At 44.8% G+C, this 20906-nt stretch overlaps 1 protein-coding gene across 2 annotated transcripts in view; it reads right to left on the bottom strand.

The window, feature by feature from the left end:
* The window catches only part of EPHX2 (epoxide hydrolase 2), a 51601-nt gene that overhangs the window by 18208 nt on the left and 12487 nt on the right, over positions 1–20906 (bottom strand). The window contains exons 3-10 of one of the 2 annotated variants that reach the window (XM_019636203.1): positions 20192–20351; positions 18727–18917; positions 17135–17257; positions 13885–13959; positions 10066–10161; positions 9457–9535; positions 6727–6761; positions 1564–1590 (exon numbers count right to left, since the gene is read on the bottom strand). In XM_019636203.1, coding sequence (XP_019491748.1) covers positions 1564–1590; positions 6727–6761; positions 9457–9535; positions 10066–10161; positions 13885–13959; positions 17135–17257; positions 18727–18917; positions 20192–20351 — 786 coding nt within the window. The remainder of the gene's footprint in view (positions 1–1563; positions 1591–6726; positions 6762–9456; positions 9536–10065; positions 10162–13884; positions 13960–17134; positions 17258–18726; positions 18918–20191; positions 20352–20906) is intronic. The other variant, XM_019636204.1, reaches the window with a different exon arrangement.

The raw sequence follows: 20906 nt of genomic DNA, 5'->3' as shown, positions 1-20906 counted from the left end.
CAGGTCTTCCCACCCTAAAATTGGGCTCTGTCTTCTACCCTACCCTGGTGGCCCCATTCTGCCACATTCAGGCCTTTCAGTTCCTCTCCCGCCTCGCCACCATCTGGAAAAGCGGTTCCTGACTCACTTCCCACCATTCTTCTGCTCCTGTCTGTTTCCCCCTTCTCACGGTGTCTACGCCACATGTCTCCCCAACGACCTTCCTAAGTCCCTGCAGCCTGGCTTATTCCCTCCTACCGCGGCGTCCATGGAAACGTCCCTCTTAAAGGCTAATAATCACTAATAGGAGCTTTTTCCCCCTCGGCTCTCACTCTTCTGCCAGTTCTGCAGCATCAGACATTTCTTTTGACACCTTCGTCCTTCGGCTTCTGGGACACTGTGCTTTTCAGACTCTTTTCTTACTTTACTGAGTTTACTCCCTTCTCCATCTCTTACATGACAATTTCACAGCTCCGCCCTCAGGCCTGTCGTGGGGGAGCTCATCTACTCTAATAGCTTCAACTACCCCACCTCATCAGCAGTTGGCCCAGCCTCCTTGCTTTGGGTCCCAGTAAGGACTGGGCTGGAGATGGACACCCCACCCAGCTGGCCAGCAACTACAGAGACCCTTTCAATAATCAGAATGAGAGGTTCTCAGCCAGTTGGACATCTTCTAGATAGCCCATTATAGCATCAGGGCTGGGGTGGCCACACTGGGCCCTGTCCTTAGATGTCCCCAGCATACTCAAAAGTTCCAACACCAACTCCAGGGGACTGAGAATTTGCAGAGGATAGGGACCATGACATCTTCACCTCATTTGACTAGTGCCTGGCATGGTGCCTGGCTGTTGAACTGGAGCTCAGTCATCTGAGATTCTTGAGTCACATGCAATTGACAGGCAATAAATCCCACTGCTTTTTTTGGTTTTGTTTGTTTGTTTGAAATACCGTTGTTTTGAGGTCCTTTCTTAGCTACCCCTCCACTCTCACTGTCCTGGCTTAGCCCTCCCTGTGCCCCCCTCCACCCCATCCTGCGACCCCAGTCCGTGCTGCAGTGTTTTCATTCTGCACTGCGACCTAACTGAGGATTGGGCGGAGGGTGTTACCCACTTGCAATGTCAGGAATAGTACGTGTGCTTGGCACAAGCATAGTCACAGATCACCGTTGTTGATTCGGTTTGAGTTTGACATTCCAAACAATGTTAAATGAAGACATTCACTTTTAGAGATTTCAGAAGAAATGGGAGGTTTAAAAAGTTGTGAAATATGAGCCTACAGGATATTTTCCAAATGTCTAGACTCAGGTCAATACAGGTATCCTATTCCCTGGAAGAAACACTTTTCATGAAACAAAAACCAAAACAAACTCGTCTACAATGTTCTCCAAACACTTTGCCCTCCCCATCTTCGCAATCCCTCCTGACCAACCCCCCGCCTCCCAGGGCCCCACAGTGGGCCTTTCCCTGCCCTTGCTATGCCCCTCAAGGTTCCAACAGCTGACGCCTTCAGAGCCTCACATCTTGTCTTTAATTATCAGGCCCAAACAGAATTCTCTAAAGAGATCAGTTCAAAATTATTACTTACCAACTTATCCAGAAAGGTTACCATCTCCTAAGAAAAAACACACACACGCACAAATTAGAAATTGTATCCACCCACCTCCACTGCTTCAAAATTAGAATTATTGTGTCTGCCTTTGTTATGGACTGAATTGTATCACTCTAAAATCCATGTGTTGAAGGCCGAAACCCTAGGACCTCAGAATGTGACTATATTTGAAGGTAGGGTCGTTCAAGAGGTGATTAAGTTAAAAAGAGGTCATTAGGGTGGGCCCTAATCAAAAATGACGGGTGTCCTTATAAGAAAAGGGGATTTGGACACAGACACGTACAGAGGAAAGACCATGTGAAGACACAGGGAGAAGACAGCCATCTACAAGCCTCATCTAGAAGCCTCAGATGGAACCATACTGACACCTTGATCTCTGACTTCTAGCCTCCAGAATGGCGAGGGAATACATTTCTGTTGTTTTAGACACTCAGTCTTTGGTATTTTGTTATGGTAGCCCGAGCAAACGAACATGACATTCAGTCGTTTCACCAATGTTTGAGTTCTCTCCCTTCCCATTCCAGCATCCTCACAGAAACCAGGTTGACCCCAAACGTGCACAGTCAATTATTCAGTGTGTGTGTTATTATAGTATACATCCTTAATGAGGCCATGTTCATTGTAAGACAGAAACCATGGCTTTCTCCCTGGAGGGAGAAAAGGGAAGAAAACTGTTCTGGAGAGGTCTGGCTGCTTCTCTTGCCCCAGGATGGTAAGCTCCTGTGCCCCCGCCCTCAGCACAGACACAGACACCTGGCCACGCTGGCCAGCAGCCACAGGGTCTGAAAACAGCGTCTGAGATGTGTGAGAAGTACCTCTGAATGCAGTCACATTCTGAGGTGCTGGGGTTGGAGGTGAAGGGTCAGCCTAGAATCGGGGCTGAGGCAGCTGTACTGGGCATGTGCAAAATGAGCAAGCCAGGGAACCCTGCTGGGAAGGGGTGGAGGGGAGGAGACAGTGGACTCCTGGAGGGAATGAATCAGAGACTCCCTCCACAGGCCATTCAGCCCCTGCAGAGAGCCACATGGGCTTTCCTATTTCCCAGCCTCACTCTTCCTAAAAGACTCCCATGTAACTTATCACACCACCCTATATGTATTTACCTGAGCCAAGGTAAGGGGCATTTTCTTGTCAGAATAACAAAGTCTGCAGAGCTGCATTTATGGAGCCCTCACTCAACACAGGTGCTGTGTGCAATGCTTCTCCTTTCGCCATTTCCTTTCCCTCATTAGGAGCTACAGGGGGCAAGTGGTATTTCCACTCTACGGATGAGGAAACTAAGGCTCAGACGGGTTAAATGGTGCCCGCCAAGACCACACGGCTGGTAGAGGCAGAACTGGGACGGATCCCAGGTCTATCTGATTTCAAAAACTCACAATCAAAACAAATTGGTAACTGCAATATGGCCTCAGGGATAGAAAAAGACAGTCGGAGGAATACAATCAATAATGTTGTAAATATTTCTTAGGGGGCCAGATGGACCCATGTCCTGTTGGGGAGTCCACTTCATAGTCGGTGTAGAGGCCTTACCACCGCATTGTATTTCTGAAGCTGATGTTGAATAATATAGTATGTCAACTATAATTATATATACATATAGTCTCGGGACATGGAGTAGAGAGCGGGAACGGAGTCAATGGAATTGTAATAGATAAGCATGATATCGGGGGTGGGAGGGCAATAGATGGGGGAGGGGGTTGTTACTTTGTGAGGGTGAAAAGGGTAACTATTGCATTGTTCTGTAAACCTGAAACTAACAATAAAAAAACAAACATTCAAAGCCATTCTTTTTTACTATGTAGACCAACAGCTTTATTTTAAGTGTTTTCCAGCCTCCTGAATCCTCCCCTCTTTCTACCAATTGAGAAGGCATCCTAATCTGTTTTTGATTTCCCAGTTAAGTGGGAAGTCACTCCTCACTGGGAGCTGCAAGAGATTATACCTGCAAAAATATATGTGATGGTATTTCAGTCACCTATTGCTCTAAGGTGCTTCCAAAATGAAGGGCGATTTTTTCCCCCCTAAGGCAGGCCTAGCTTTTGGTTCTTCTACGTTAAGCAAGGAGATGAAGCTCTCAGGACAGCAGGAGACAGGGATAAGACAAAGGGCTCTCCCATCGCTCTTGTATTCTCTGCCCAAAGAGCATTAAAAAGAGTTCACATATCCCCCACCCAGGCCTCAGTTCTGCTGGGGGAAGTTATCAGTATGGATAACTGTTTTGGGGGAAATGGGAACACACAGAGGTCTGCCTGCAACACGTGATGGCTCCAAAAGGAAAGTGTGTTAACAGCGTTCTGATTCCTTTCGCTATCCCTGCCCCACACCTGCCCTGAACACCCAGGGCCACAGTGACAGCCTCGCTTGGTGGGGGACCAATGGCCAAGTCCCTCACTGCTCTCCAACAGGGACATTGAAAAGCACGGATGACAGGTTCCACTCGTTAACATGCACACAATTTATTTTTTTAAGATGGAGGCACAGAGTATTGGTGTAATTATTTCATTGGTTTATTTTCATCTTTCCCTCCAAAGAGAGGGGAACAATTATTGGACGGTGTCAAGAGGTCTTTTTAACCCTCTGTTATGGGTTGAAAGTTTGTGTCCCTCAAAGTTCCTGTTAAAGCACTAATCCCCACTGTGACTATTTTTGAAGATAGTGTCTTTATGGAAGTAATTAAGGTAACATGAGGTCATGTGGGTGGGGCCCTGATCCAATAGGATTAGTGTCCTTATGAGAAGAGAAACCAAAGAGCTCACTTTCTCCCTGCCATGTGAAGACACAGTGAGAAGACGGTCACCAACTAGCCAGGAGGGGGTCCCTCACCAGAACCTGACCACGCTGGCATCCTGAGCTTAGACTTCCAGCTTCCAGAACTCAGAGAAAATATGTTCTGCTGCTTAAGGAACCCAGTCTATGGTGTTTCGTTATGGCAGCCCTAGGAAATTAATATAAGCGCTAATGAGGAACATAGCTGAGGGTTTCCCAGGACTCCCTAACATGCCTACCAAAGTGGGCAGCACACACGAGGTTTTCAATGAAGATCTAAGAACCAACAGACCGATGTAAGAGAGAGTCCTCAAGGTTATGGATCTCAAAAGGGTGTGAAGTGCAGAACCTTGGGCCAGCTACAACGACTAGAATGGCTGTTGCTTTTCAGCAAGTTCCAGATGCTGCTTAGAGGCCAAAATGGAATCAAGGTCAATAATTCCAGGGCAGCCAGAATCTTGTACGGCTCCCGGGGCCATCCAAAATTTCATTTCTAGTAAGAAATGGCCTTCTTCTCACAGCTCCCTGAAAGGTCCCAGGTCCTAGGGAAATAGTTTCCAGAGAGAAAGGCCTGGATCCACAGACATTTTCGGGGTCCTACCCATGTAACCACCTACCGGAAAACTTTCCGCTCAGTGCGCTTTGCTGTATGGCCAGACAAGAAGAGTGGAATGGCCCCTGGATACATCACAATCCCCTCATCCTGCCAGTAAGAAGCACCTACCCTTCCAATCCTCCCCTCCCAAATACCTCCATCACCGACACACGACCTAATGAGCTCCCTCATCTGTCCCTCCCCATTAAAATTCACTCAGAGCCAACTATGGACCTGGTGCTTGTTTAAGCACTGGGGTACAGCATAGAACAAAATAGACAAGACCCCTGATCTCAGGGAACTTCAAAGAGAAAGAGGACAGAGGACAGGCTATGTTGTAATATGAGTATCTCCCACTCCTGTTCCCCAGCTACAGTGATTCCTCTGTCTCTTCAGACCTCTCCAAGTATCTGATGGAAACCATGGGTCCTCTCCCAGGAAAATACTCATGGGCACCGTTGCCTCAAATTCTACACATGTTGCCAGGAGTTCATGGATCCCTGAGGGTCTGTACTCCAAGGATGAAGCATCCTGCTTGACTGCCTGCAGGCCACTTGTTTTCACTTTCCAATTAACCTCCGAGAGGCCAGAGATTAGTTCAGTGTTATTTCCACATCCCACAAACGGAGAAACGTGCTCAGATCTGGAGGGGTTTTGGAGAGCATGGACTGTATTTTATACCTGACTAGCTAATTTAAATGACTTCCCCAAGATCACAGACAAGGAAAGGGACCACTGGGTATAGATAAGCCTCCGGACATTAATGAACTGTAGAGGACATCATTATTGCTAGGTAGCATTCCAACATTCCTAATTTGGAATCCTAAGACATACAGAGAATAAGTTTACGGTTCCTTAAAGATAACCCATTCTAAAACAAGTAACAGTTGTATGATAAACTAGCACACAGATCTGGGGAATTGTGGTTGAGAAAAAAGAGTTTTCATGATATTTGGGAACTGTTCCTGGGAAAAACGTTGTGGTGGGTGCTTGAGGGTAAGAAGTAGTAAGGACCTTGATTTAGTTTTTTTGTAACCCAATGTTTAAAAATAATACGAGGTTATTTTAAATAAAATTTTACATTAAAAATATTGTATGGCTGATTTTTAAAAAAATAACAGTGCTATTAATCTATGACTCATACACCATAAAATTCATCCTTTTAAAATGTATAATTCAGTCATTTTTAGTGTATTCACAGGGTTGTGAACAGACATTTTCATCACGCCAAAAAGAAACCCTGTACCCATTAGCAGTTATTCTCCACTTGCCCTTCCCCCGAGCCTTTGGGAACCACTAATTTAATTTCTGTCTCTATGGATTTGCTATTCTGAATATTCCATATCAATGGAATTATACAATATGTGGCCTTTTGTGACTGGCTTATCTTAGCATAATGTTTTCAAGGTTCATTCATATGGAAGCATGCATCAGTACTCATACCTCTTTACGGCTGAATAATATTTAATTATATGGACATGAAACATTTTGTTTTCCATTCGTAAGTTGATGGATATTTGGGTTGTTTCTACTTTTTGGCTATTGTGAATAATGCTGCTGAGGACATTCACATCGAGGTTTTTTTTAGGGACAGATTTTTTTCATATACAGCAAATGTTGGCTATTATTTTGAAATGCCATTTCAACTTTTAGTCAGACTTTATACCCAAATGCTGTGAAATGCTGCTTTCCTAGGATTTAGACGAATACCCACACTTCTGGATGATATCAGTGAAAACGCCAGAATGGAAAAGATGTTACCCAGAGATCCTTCTTACCTTGCACATCACTTCCATGGAATATTCTTCTATTTCTGCAATTAAAAATAAAAGAAAGAAATTTAATTTGCATGATTAAAAATAACACACTAAAAGGGCTTGTTTGCCAAAAAACCCCCCAAACTTATTAAATTTTTAAGATTGATGTAGTCCCTTGTTTATTTTGATTTTTGCTGTGGGTGGTTTTGGTGTCATATCTATGAAGTCATTGCCAAGACCAATGTTATAAAGCTTTTCCCCTATGTTATCTTCTACGAGTTTATGTTTCAGTTTAAGTCTTAAGTTTAAGACTTTTTGAGTTCATTTTTGTGTATGGTACAAGATAAGGGTCCAATTTCATTCTTTCACATGTGAATATCCAGTTTTCCCAGCACTAGTTGTTGAACAGACTGTCCTTTCCCTATTGTGTGTTCTTGGCACTCTTGTCAAAGATCAGTTAACTGTATACGCATGGGGTTATTTCTGGGCTCTCTACTCTGTTCCATTGGTTTATATGTCTGTCTTTATGCCAGTACCATGCTGTTTTGATGACTGTAGCTTTGTAATATATTTTGACATCAGGAAGTATGAGTCCTCCAGCTATTCTTTCTCAAGATTAATTTGACTATCTGTTGACCCACAATGAACCATAGAATTGTTTTTGCTATTTCTATTAAAAAATACCATTGGGATTTTGATAGAGATTGCATTGAATCTGAAGTTTGTTTTAGGTAGTATGGGCATTTTAACAATAGTAATTTCAGGAAAAAAAAAAAAGCAAGTAAGTCAAACAGAGAAAACAGAAGCAAAAATTATCAAAAAAGATAATTGAAGAAAATTTCCAAGAATGGAAAGCTAAATGTCACCAGCCAAGTAGATGAAAAAAGACCAACATCACAGTACAATATCATACAATTTTAGACCACAACAGATAAAGAAAAGATCCTAAAAGTGTCAAAGGTAAGGGTGAAAAAAACCCAAATGGTCACATAGAAAGGCTATGGATCAGAATGGCATGGGGTTTCTTAATAGCAACAAGGGGAGCTAGAAAACAGTGGGACAAAGACTTCAAAATTTTAAGGAAAAACAATTTCCTACTTAAAATCCATTAACGAATGACATGAAATTTATACATGAATGATCTGAACTGTATGTGTATGTATTCCAAACATTATGCTTGGCTTCAGAATTTATGTTATTCATAATCTTCAACAATAGTTAACATGTAAATAAATTATGGTTTCTTTAAAAAAGTTATAATTAGGATAAAACCATAAGCCCCAGTTTGTTCAGGACAGTTTACGTTCATGTGTGTTACTGTTAATAGTGTCTCTTTTACTTTTAATAGTGTTCTAATTTGAATGACAAAAATGATATTACTAAGTTATGCCTAGGGGATTCAGGGACGATTGCAGTATAGATGAATAAAAATAAACATTTTAATAATTAAATTAGGAAAAAAAAACCTTAGTTGCCTTTCCTGCATGTTTGAGCTGAAGGCTTTCCTTTTGTCTAACATGCTGCTGCATCATTCAAGAGAGCAAGCAGCTGCTGAGTTGACACCATGACATTTTAGGGGACAATTACGGAGGCACTCCCTTGCTGTGACAGGCTGAGTGGCCTGGATGGTGGTCACCGGAGTGACCAAGAGCCCTAGTTCATGTCAGCTGGCTTTAAACTCAACACAACAGGCTTGATGTGACTATGGGGGAGGCAGTTCAGAAAAGGGGTGCTGAGCAGCTGGCTTGCCTTGCTAAGTCACCACTGCTACCAGCATGGAGAGATCAGGAGTTTAGCTGCACACCTGCTTGCTTCACATCCATATCTGGGGTTCTTAACAGTTTAGGGCTGAGAAGCCCTCAGAAGCTAATCAAAACAATGGACTCCCCTCCCCCAGCAAAATGCTCATAAACCGACACATGGTCTCAGGGGCTCACAGGCCCCCTGACATCTCTCCTTGGATAGACTCGCACAGGAATCCTTAGAGGCTGGGTTAAGAATTGGGCCTATAAGTTACCATATGATCTAGCAATTCTACTTCTGGGTATATACACCCACCCCCCAAATTTAAAAGAGAGACTCAAACAGATATTTGTACACCCATGTTCATAGCAGCATTATTCACAATAGCCAAAAGGTGGAGGCAACTCAAGTGTCCATCGATGGATGAATGGATAAACAAATGTGGCCTAGCCATACAATGGAATATTATTCACCCTTAAAAAGGAAGGAAATTGTGACACATGCTACAACATGGATGGACCTTGAATACATTACGCTAAGTGAAGTAAGTCAGTCACAAAAAGATACCGTAAATACTGTATGACCCACTTACATGAGGTACCTAGAGTAGTCAGAGAAACAGAAAGCAGAGGGTGGTAGCCAGGGGCTGGGGGAAGGAAGGCTGGGGAGTTAGTGTTTAATCAGTGCAGAGTTTCAGCTCTGCAAGATGAAAAACGTCCTGGGGCTGTAAGATTCATCCTATACTGTACAACCCCACCAGCCAGCAGGAGACACCGTTGGGGCACAGGCCATCGGGTTTTTTGTATTCATTCAGAGTATGATGAACACAGACATTGGGACCCAAACTGCATAGACATGGGACACTGCGGGAGAGGGGTGAGGCAAAGTAAGACTCCCTTGAAGGACGGCTTGCTCTGAGCTGGGACCAGAGGAAGACAGTGCAATTGGAGAGCTCAGAGAGTTAGAAAGCATGACCAACATAGGACAGCTATAAGACAGCTAACCCACCAGGAGGAGCAGATGACTCTCCAAAGCCTTTCATGTCCAGAGCTAGTACCCGGAAGCCTGCCTGGGCAAGAACAGGAATCTAGAAAACAAACAATTCAGACATGCTCCAGTGCGGTCTCATCAGTGTTTGGCTGACACTCCTTCTTTGCTTCTTCTATCCCCGTTTTTGCAAATGGTTCCATCTAAAGTGCCACATGGCACCATCTGGTATCTTTACCATGGGACTAGAACGAGCCCACCCAAATAGGGCTGCCATGGATGGTGGTAAGGTTTGTGCACTGCATCGAATGCCACATCTGAGAGAGCATCTTTCCTAACAAAGACCTTGCAGATTTCAATAATCATTACAAAGACTTCCTAGCAGGTGGCGTAGAGTATCTTGAAGTTTTCCTTTGTTGAATCTGCAAAGGTGGCATATGGGCTAGCACAGCTCTGAGGTCTAGAGTAATCTCTGGCACCAACATTTCTGAAGTATCGTGGTCCTACTTTGAAGACAATGCTCCACTGTAAGATTTTGGCTTCTGGATGACATTCAGGCTGGGCCACACCATCTAGACTTTCCCCTCACCTCACCCTGACTGGGACATACTTTCCCCGAGTTTCCCTTACCTGGTACCTCCAAGAGAACCAGCTCTCAGGAAATCCATGGCAGAGGCACACAGCGGGACCAGAGCCCAGCTCCACAAAATGCAGATGCACTCCAGGCTGGAGAGAGAGGTGAGCAGAAAGTGACCAGAGCATCAGGCTGGGTCGAACCAGGCCCCTCCTCTGTAGACCGTCCGGGCCATTTCAGTATACTAGATCTCACATGACCCAGCTTTCTCAGCCTAAGATCCCAACGAAGATGTCTGAGAAGAGACAACTGGTCAAACTGTACAATAAAAACAGGTGGCTTTCACTGTGGCATAAGAAGCCTGAAAAAGATGATTATAATGTCAGAAAACAAAACAGAACAAAATAACTTTGCCTCCTCCCTAAGAGACCCTCATACTGGCAGCATCTGGTGAAGTCTGTCATGCTTTCAATATTTAAACCTGGAGGCTCATTTTGTGCAGAGCATAATATGTATGCTAACGTGAAGAATACCATGCTTAGTTCATTAAAGGCAGTTTATCTCTTGAATATGAAATTTCTTTCAAACTTTGCTACATTTCTTATTCTTTCTGGGCTTCATGGGTGTGGCAGAGGCTGCTAGGGTTCAGAATCTGTTCTTTTTTTCTCCCTGGCACAAGGTGCCATTTTCCAGACCGCCCCCCACTTCCTTGCAGTGGGTGTGGCCACATGACTGAGTTCTGGCCAATGGCATCTAAGTGGAAAAAAAACCACGTGCTACATCCCGGAGCCTCCCAGGCTTGGTCCTCCCTCTCTTTGCCGGCATGCTGCTGAATGGACTGGGCCTTGAGGAAGGTGGGGCCAGCAGAAGGAAGGAGAACGGGTGCTTGAACGAGTGCGTGGACAGGGCTCATTCCTAATCCACACTGGACTAAGCTGCAGCAAGAAACAGACTTGGCATTAAGCCGCTGAAAGCTGGGGCTGTTTGTGACTGTAAGTACTAAGCCTCCCCTGACTATTAGAATGGGGTGTAATCAAAAGAACTAAAGCAAGAGTGTCAAGGGGCTCTAGTCTTCCCAAAAGTACATGCCTCCATCTTTCTAATGGACATGAATGAGAAAAATAAGCTTCCCATGACAGAAACGCACTCAGAACAATTCTATTTCGCTGTATCTCAGACTCCTCCACGCTGGTGTTCCAAACTGGATGTTTCAGTCATGATTTCCAAAGGGCTTTTTTGCTCAAGAAAACATTAGGCTGACCTTTCAAAAGCCCTTTCGTGGGCTCTTCTATTTTTATCAGAATATGTTCCAGAGTCCTCCCTTGAGTACCTGGTAAAGGGGGAAGTTTAACTTTAAATTTCACACTCCTTATACTGAAAACTTTATAGTGCTGATGTCCAATCAAATGAGCCTACTCTGCCTCTGTTGTAAGTGGATCCCAACTAAAAAGCTCACTCTGCTGCTTCATATTTGACTCAGCTTAGTGTGGCAAATGCATGTACTTTCTCATTCCTTTAAATGATATGTTAATAAAATTGCCATAAAGCCAGAAAATGAGAACGATCTATTACCAGCTCAGTTTGGGTTGTATGAGCATCCAGTAGAGATGAATGCAACAGCACCCCCAGAGCCTGGGCTCAGCTGGGGCTTCCCAGAGTCATTGCCCCAGCTCTTGAATTTAGGGTGGGGGCAGAAGGGGTGATAAAGCAGTTCTCATCACCCTCCTTTAAGGTCAAATGTGCAATCTATTGAAACTGGCTGGATATGCAAGCATCAAAATGATTACAAAAATAAGGGCCGGCTGAGTGGTGCAATGGTTAAGAACTGGCTTGGGACGCCAGAGGGCCCCAGTTCGGATCCCACATATGAGGGCCAGTGACACTGCCCTCTACAGCTAAGATGCTGAACAACAGCTCAACCTGGAGCTGGGCTGCCGTGAGTCGCTGGCGACGGCGTAGGCTGCAGCCCCCGCTGCAGTGAGTTGCCATGGGCTACCATATGTAGCCAGCAGCCAGCGTAAGTGGCCCTCAAGCAGCCGTGAGCAGCCGTCCAGGAGCCGGCGACTGATCTGCCTCGGCCGGGAAGAGCGCAATGATGGTGCCAACTTGGGCCAGTGAAGCAATGTCCTCCACAACTAGACTGAAGAACAAAAGGACAGCAACTTGTCTGTTCCCCTTCCCCCAATTCCCCAGCACTGTTCCCATCCCCCAAATTCCCAATAAAAATCTTTTAAAAAAAAAAGATTATTACAAAAATAACTGTCCATGGGGTTGAAGACACAAGATTACAGCCCAAACCCCAGCCCCAGGCAAAGAGCCCCTCACTCCTCATCAATACAGAGATGAGGTCTGAAGAGACTTTTATGAAATGCTCACCCGCTTTAAGGGCACCTAGGGTTGTAGGAGGGGCTACACTGACCTGTAGCTTCCAGTAGCAAAGAAGCCCTCTCTTACCCTCCAACTCCCACTCATCCTTTGATGCCTACTTCACCGTGGGGGCTGAGCCCCACTGCCAGCATTTATGGTTACTGCCTCCATCTTCACTGAGCCCATTCTGAGCGCTCCAGGGCATGGACCTCATCCTGTGATGTAACCACAGGAGCTGTGAATGTTTATTTCAGAGGACCATAAAATCCACCAGGTCATGGAAGACCCTCTACTCATCTCAGTATTTCTCTCAGTGCCCAACCAATAGCAAACACTCAATAAATATTTGTGGGGTTATCCTCCAGGTCAGCAGGTCTTCCCAGAGTCTCTAGACCTGCATAGCTCAGGCCAGCTCTCCTTTTTATCAGCTACTGTTTATGGAGTGTGGAGGTATCAGGTACTATGACCATGGTCTACATGCAGTATTTCAACTAATTCTTACAAGAACATTGAGGGGAGTACAACTGACCATTGAACATGGGTTTGAACTGCACATATAAATGGACCCACGAAGTTCAAGCCCATGCTGTTCAAGAGTCAACTTTTTCCATCCACAATTGGGAATCTGTGGATGCAAAGAGCCCACTATAGTTGTTTTTGCGGAGTCAAAAGTTATACATGGATTTTCTACCATGTGGAGGTTTGTGCCCCTAACCCCAGGACTGTTCAAGGGTCAACTGTATTATCATCATCCTATTATAATGCTGTGAACATTGGCATTCACAGTGATAAGAAATGTCCCTAAATTTGCAAACTTCCTAAATCCCAAAGCCAGGATTCAGACTGGTTCTATCTGATTCTGTCTGGCTCCAAAGCAACTGTTCGGACTTGTCTTGCTTGTGAGCTGACCCTTAGTTTTAGGCCCCTGCTCATTTAAATGGGGCCAGTGACAAATGAGAAAAGACCACAAAGTGAATCCATAAGACAGTCTAAAGCCCTGTACTATATCCAGACCGGGTCAGGAGTCAGGGCCCTTTGGCATGTGGCCTTGGCCTTGCTACAGTCCTGACCATAGGGCATGTTAATGACCATTTCCCTCCCTTTTCCTTGATGCAGGTCCCTTGAGGACAGGTCTGTCTTGTTGTTCACTGCATCCCTCCTAACAGGCCCGTACCTGACACAAAGGAAGCGCTTGGTAAGTACTGGTTGGCAAAACAAATGTTCTCACCAGAACATGGACACACGTTGGCACCCCTGGGCTTCCCAAGGCCCCGTGTAGCCTGTTGTTCCTTGGGAGTCTGATCATATCAGTCACACTGCTTTGTATATCCTGAGGCATGGTTCATGTCGTCCATTTATTTTTGATGAATGATACTTGTGGGAAATACGATTACCCTGTAAACTGGATATTCAACTACCCTTGATTTTGAACAAACATCTCTGTGAGTCATTTGAAGCAACCTGGTTAGAGAGTACTCAGCTGACCGAGGGACAGTGTGTTTACTTACCTTAATCGGCACATACCCATTGCTCATTTCACTTGGCTTATATGGGGCTGGGAGAGGAGCTGCAGTTTCAAGAAGCTGGAAAGAAGGAGAGATACAGGGAGAGGTATAGTGAGAGAGAGGTGACTGCAGTGTCCTTCCATGAAGAAAAATTCTCAGAGTAAGTTTATAAAACTCCAGAGTACTGCTCCCAGAAGAGAGCTCACAGATCACCTCTGCCATGGCCTCCTGAGTCCTATCAGTGACTGACCAAGTCATCATTCTCTTCCCTCAGGCACATAGCTAGACTTCATTCCCTCACTTTCCTTTTAAGTCCGTGGAGTCCCATGACTGAGTTCTGACCAACAAAATGCAAACAGAAGAGTATGGCCTGTCAGCTTGGCCCATGAAAATCCCCACAATCCTCTACATTCTCATTCCCCCCATTTTCCAGCTGAGTGTCCTGTGTGACCTTGGAAACCATAGGGAGAAGACGGTGGGTCCTCCATCAACCTGGGTCCTTGAATGGCTGCAGGACCAACTAAACTTTACATAAGCAAGAAATAAACAGCACTTGCTCTAAAACACTGATGTTTGGGGCTTTAATTAATATAATTCTTTTCTACGGCACTTCCTCCTGTGGTCACCCAGGCTCATGACAGACACTGCCAGGAACACAGGGTTCACAGAGCAGCCATCCCATCATTGTATGGCTCTGTTGAAGAGTTTTTCCTTCAAGTCAGCCAAAATCAAACTCTCTGTGTCTTCGCATTAGTCTGTTAGAACTGGCGTAACAATGTACCATAGACTGTGTGAATGAAACAAGAGAAATTTATTTTCTCACAGTCCTGGAAGCTGGAAGTCCAAGACCAAAGTGTTGGCAGGGTTGGACTCTCCTTGGCTTGAAGACAGCCACCTTCTTGGTGGGTCCTCACATGGCTTTCCCTCTGGATGTGTCTGTTTCCTAATTTCCTGTTCTTCCAGGGACACCAGTCAGATGGGATCAGGGCCCACCCACATGACCTCACTTTACCTTAACTACTTCGGTAAAGGACCCATCTAAAATTACAGTCACAGTTCTGAGGTCCTATGGGTTAGGGCTTCAGCATACAAATTTGGGGAGGAGCAGACACAATTCAGCTGATCGCCTTCTGCCTAAAGGTCCCAGTTCTGTTCTCTGGAGTCCCACAAGTTTAGGTAACCCATCTCTGTATGACATTTAAGAGGAATATTCCTGAGCAAAGTGTCCTTAATGGGCTCTGTAACTTATCAGTGTTGGCTTCCTCAAGCCAGAAATGACAAAGGACAGGATGCTGAACACACGTGACTGTATTCATGAGGAACAACAGCTTAGTGATTCCTACTGCTTGATTTCTCATCTTTAGTCCCCACGTGCAACCTAAGGAAGACATAGCTCTCCACGGCAACCCAGTATTCTAATCTCTACAATGGGAGAAGTAAACTACGAACTCCACCTCCCTTTTAAACATGGGAGAGTCTGCCTAGATGTCCTCAGAGGAGAAAAGAGAAGGGGAGTCCCCCATCTCTGTGGTGTCTGGAGAGGACCCTGGGTGTGGTGGTAGGCCTGGGGGGAGGCAGGTTGGTGCCCTCTAATGGCAATGAGCCTTGTCTGGCCAGAGGAAGCCAGGACACCAACCAAGGGCCAGTGACCCTTGGGGCCCTTCTGATATGTCCCCAACTTCCTTGGTCACATACCAGGGATGTCCCACTGCTTCCTTGGTGAAGAGGGTGGGGGTTTCCTACTCTAATGGTTCTCCCGTGTGTTTGTACAATTGACAAAGCCCATTCATGACTGAGTCCCACCGCCTTCCTGAGAGATAAGAGACATGTCTTCTCTGCTTAGAAAGGATTTATTTTCATTTTTCCTTATATCTTCCCCATACTCCTGAGAAGAAGATAGGTTAAAACATGGCTTACTTTCCCAATTTTACAGGACAGGTATCTGGGCTCAGATGTGATGAGGGGACAAATGTGGTAAGTAGGACAAACAGGTGGATGCTCTGATTCCAAGTCTGGGTGTTTTCACCTCAGCTGGGTAAGACTTCCAGGCTTGTTGGACACAACAAGCTTAGGCAAGGTGCTTTAAGGTTATGAGGTTATTAGACACACATTTTTATTTATTTGTTAAAGACAAAGTGTCAGTTGTTCTGAACTAAGTTGTGTCCCCTTCTGTTGAAGTCCTAACCCCACAGGACCTCGGAGTGCAACTGTATTTGGAGATAAGGTCTTTAAAGAGGTGCTTAAGGTTAAATGAGGTCATTGGAGAGGGACAATTGGAGTCAGAATCCAATCTGACTGGTGTCCTTACAAGAAGAGATTAGGACACACACAAGGGAAGACCCTAAGAGGACACAGCGAGAAGATGGCCATCTCCAAGCCAAGGAGACAGGCCTCAGAAGAAACCAACGCTGCTGACAACTTAATCTCGGGCTTCCAGTTTCCTAGTGAAACTGTTGTCTCATCCACCCAGTCAGTGCTCCTTTACGGCAGCCCAAGGAAACTAATACAGTTCCCTTTGACAAAACGGTTGTAATGCCTTTGAAGTCCATCCAGCCCAATCAAGTGTATGGGCACCCTCCCCCCTCATCCCCCTTTACACCAACCCTTAGCAAAGCACAGTAGTACAGCAAAAAGGCTTGTGTAACTTTCGCTCCTGGACTCAATGGGATGGGTGATCTTAGGTAAACTCAAAAGAACAAAAGGTGACTCAACTCTGGCAGAACAGGCCGATTCCCAGACAGCTCCCAGGTGCATCGTTAAGAACATCCCATCCTCCTTCACAGGAAGGACAGGTTTTCCTTAATAAAAGCCAGGCTTCCCTCCAACTGCCACAGGATGTGAACTAGGAAGGATCAAACAATTACACCTGAGCGCTAGCGGCATGTCCAGGTAAGGACTGTGTTCCCTACCTGCACGAGGGCAGACCTGCAGCTAAATTCTCAAGATTTACTCTAAAAAAGCCAACCTGGGTGGCTCTGAAAGCCCTACTCTCATCTTGATGCCCCCCACTCTGACGAGTACGGATTTTTGCTCTCTGAGAACCATTTCTCTGTTCATTGACCGCAGAAAAAGAAACAAGATTTTCAAGGACATCACACTGATTGCACAATGGGTAGTGAACTTCCATCCAAGAAGTCCACACTTGGAGCAATGAACTCCCCAAACACCAGGTTCTCCTCTCACTTCTTTAGTCTTTTGCACCTAAACACAGAGGAGTGATCGGATGTCCCACTCGGCACAGATGTATAGTTACCTTCATTCCAGTGACAGTCTCCAGCTCTTGCAGGGCCGTGGTGGTGTTGCGGACGAGGATGGTGACCATTCCCAAGTCACGGGCCGGCTTCAGATTAGCCTCAATGTCATCCAAGAAAACAACCTGAATTCAAATCGCATGGACACTTGCATCACTTCTACCAAAGCAAACCTCACGCAGGAGGGACAAGACCAAAAAGAAACACATCACCGTGTAGACAGTGGTTACTTTATGATGGTGAGATTAAGAATGATTTTTCTCTCTGTGTAACTGTTTACTCTTAAAATTATAAACATTTAATTCCATAAGCATCACATAAACACACAGATACACGTGTTTCCACATATACCTATTGGTTTCGGCCTGAATTCTGAAACTATGAGAAGATTAAGGAAGGATATGAAATTATCAGGATGACATTAAAATTCATCCAGGAAAATCACATGTATGAATTGACAAAAAAAAAATGTCTGAAAAAGAACTGTAAAAGGGCAAATAAGAAAGCATATTATTAAGCCAAGACGGGTTAAAAAAAAAGTTTGGCACTAGAAAAGAAATAGACACATCAATGAAAGTGAGTTGAGGAATAGATCCAAATACAAATGACAATTTAGTTTCTAATAAAAGTGTCATGTCTAATCAGTGAGGGAAAAGATATTTAAAAGAGTGTTTAATTATTTTAACTGTTTGAAGGAAAAAGTGGGCCCTTTCTTCATCTTACCCCAAAATGAATTCTGAATGGATCGAAGGTTTAAATTTTAATAGAAAGAAAGGGAAATAAGTCCTTAGAGTTGTAAAAGAAAGCATGGGTGCATTTATTTATAATCTTGGATTAGGGCAGGCCTAGACACCTAAGCAGCTTATCCAACCCAAAAGCTATAAATGAAAAGATGTTTACTGATATGCATTCTAAAATTTAGAGTTCTGTTATAATGCTTAATCCAGAAGGGAAGAAGCAAAGTTTAAGAGGAGAAAGAAAAAATCCTGGTATTATTGAGCCTGGTATGGATTTCCAATGATGGAGCTCAGGGTTTCATGCGATCGGGTTGTGAGTTAAGGTTGAGGCCAATAAAAAAGGGTGAGAATTGTCAGGGAAAGGTATTTAATCTTGGTCCAATCACCTTTTTGAAGATCTGAGTCGGGGAACACAATGAAAAAAGTATGTTAGAATAGATCATCTAGAGACAGTATGAAAACAGAATTTAGGGGTGCAGGGGTACCTACAAAGAGACTGCTGCAGTATTGGAGCCCATTCCTGCTCACCCTTTGGTGGGGAATCCTAACTAGCCTAGTGGTCTTGGGAAGGTCTCTCGGGGTTGATGTGTGAGGCATCTGGTCTAGAAACTTTGAAAATACCCACTTTGATCAAGGTTCTGTAAGAGCCACAGAGAGGAGCCCAATGCCCACCTCTGGTAGAACTTTCTAGACTGAAGGGATGGGTGAAAGTCCTTTAGAAGTCCTGGCCTTGGAGAAGTGGAGCCTGCCACTGGACCTAGAATGGTCCTGCCAGGGCCCAGGCATCCCTCAACTGCTCGATCCTTTTCAACGTTTCCTGAGTACAATATCTCCACTGAAAAGCAGCATCCACGTACCTCCTTGGGGCTGGCCTTCAAGGTGTCCAGCGTGAACCTGTAGATCTGAGGATCAGGCTTGACCATTCCAATCTGACATGACTCTATCAGGAAGTCAAAGTGCGGCCTCAGTTCACACATCAGCTGGGCCATGTGGCCTCTCTGGGTACTGTCGTCCAGATAGTTGTTGGTGAGGATGCACGTTGTAAATCCTGATAAGGATGTCACCAGTGAATGAACCAGCTACAGAACTTTGCTCTGAGAAGCGCTGAGTGTCACATAGGGGTCCCCAAGGAGGGGGCCGAGTGGGGTTCTGCTCTCTTACATCAGTCTCCTGATGCTTTGCTTCTACATTGACAAGCTGGAAAAGGGTCCTAACCCCCCAGGACCTGGGAGTGCAACTGTATTTGGAGATAAGGTCTTTAAAGAAGTCTTTAAGCACCTCCTGATATGACATGAGAGTGAGCCAATTGTGTACATTAAGGGTTTTCAGAAGCCTAGCTAGAGACTGCAGAGCAAGAGGTTGTGGCACTCATTAGTTCATTTGATCATCACCACCTTTGGGGTAGGCAGGTCGATCTTACCATCCCACTTCTACAGATGAGCAAACCAGAGGCTCAGACACAGGACGAGCTGCTCAACTCACACAGTGAAGGCAGAGCCGAGCTGGCCCCAGAATCCTGCCTTCAGACTGCCACTCCAGTAGTCTTTCTAGTCTATGTTACTGCAAGCTCTGCTTGGCTGGATTTCAAAACACCTGTTTTGGCTGTCAAAGACTGCATGGCCATTTCAAACCTAGAGAAACGTAAATAGGGATAGCATTATCTCCTGGCTTTCTCTGCCTAACCAGAGAGGACAAGAACCAGGAGATGCTGGAAACAAGACACAGATGAGTGGATGGAGTGACCCTTTTACACATGAGTGAGAAATATGGCCACGGGATGGCTTAGCCTCAGTCAGCTTAGTCTACTGATAACTGGATGGAATGATTTCAAATACACTTGTGAAGAAGAGCTGGGATCTGACACTACATAAATGCCTATTGGATGAACATGATCTCATGTTGTAGACCATTTGACACTATTGGAATCCACGTCAGCCAGCGCACAGCTCATTACTCTGACAACCAGACATTGAGAAAATCATAGTTACTTAACAGGCCTTGTTTTTTAATCACTTTGACAAGAAGTTATGTCATTCGGGTCATTACTAGTGTCATCAGAGGGAGAGAATTTTGCTCACAAGGCAGTCTCTGGCATAAATCACTTTACTAAATAAAATTTGTTCATTTCTCAGCTATTGATAGTGCTGGGGTTTTTTTTCTGCCATTTGGTAAAACTTACTTTGGGGCTATGTTTTAAAAACAGCTTTCTATTAAAACCCAGAAGATCTGCGACCCCAAAACACATTTAGATGTATTCTGACCTAATCCTCCAAAGGGCTTTGGTGGGATTGGGTCAGCAAATGGCCAGTGTTAGGTCCTTACCCTTCTTTTTGAGAGTGATAGCTGCCTGAAGCATGGGGCGGTTGATCTTTCTTGCTGAAATTACATCGCCAAAGATTTGATTCACAGAGAAATTCTCAGGAAGGCTGATCCCAGAGTCCTCAGCGCATCTCCTGTAGTCTTCTTCCATGAGTGGCACCCACTGTGAAAATAAAATGTTGAGGGGTTGTCAATTGGTAGAACCAGTTGGAAAAGCTTTTGGCAGCATTTACTAAGTCTGAACATATGCAGTCTCTGTGGTTTAGCAATTCACAGCAGCACTATCCCTCAGAGCCTCACACCAGAAAACACTCAAACGTCCCTGTCATGGGCTGAACTGTGCGCTCTTCCCCAGATTATTGTTGAAGTCCTAACCCCCAGGACGTCAGAGTGTGACTGTCCATGGAGACAGGGTCTTTAAAGAGGTGATTAAAGTAAAACTTCCCTAAACTGGAGAAGAAAATAGACATACAAGCCCAGCAAGCGCAGAGTCCCAAACAAGATGAACCCAAAGAGGCCCACACCAAGAGACATCATAATTAAAATGCCAAAGGTTAAAGACAAAGAAAGAATCTTAAAAACAGCAAGAGAAAAGCAGTTAGTTACTTACAAGGGAGCTCCCATAAGACTGTCAGCTGATTTCTCAACAGAAACTTTGCAGGCCAGAAGGGACTGGCACAAAATAGTATTCAAAGTGATGAAAAGCAAGGACCTACAA

Source organism: Hipposideros armiger, unplaced genomic scaffold (genome assembly GCF_001890085.2).
Source record: "Hipposideros armiger isolate ML-2016 unplaced genomic scaffold, ASM189008v1 scaffold_27, whole genome shotgun sequence".
Lineage (NCBI taxonomy): Eukaryota > Metazoa > Chordata > Mammalia > Chiroptera > Hipposideridae > Hipposideros > Hipposideros armiger.
This window is presented reverse-complemented; position numbering and strand designations above follow the sequence as displayed.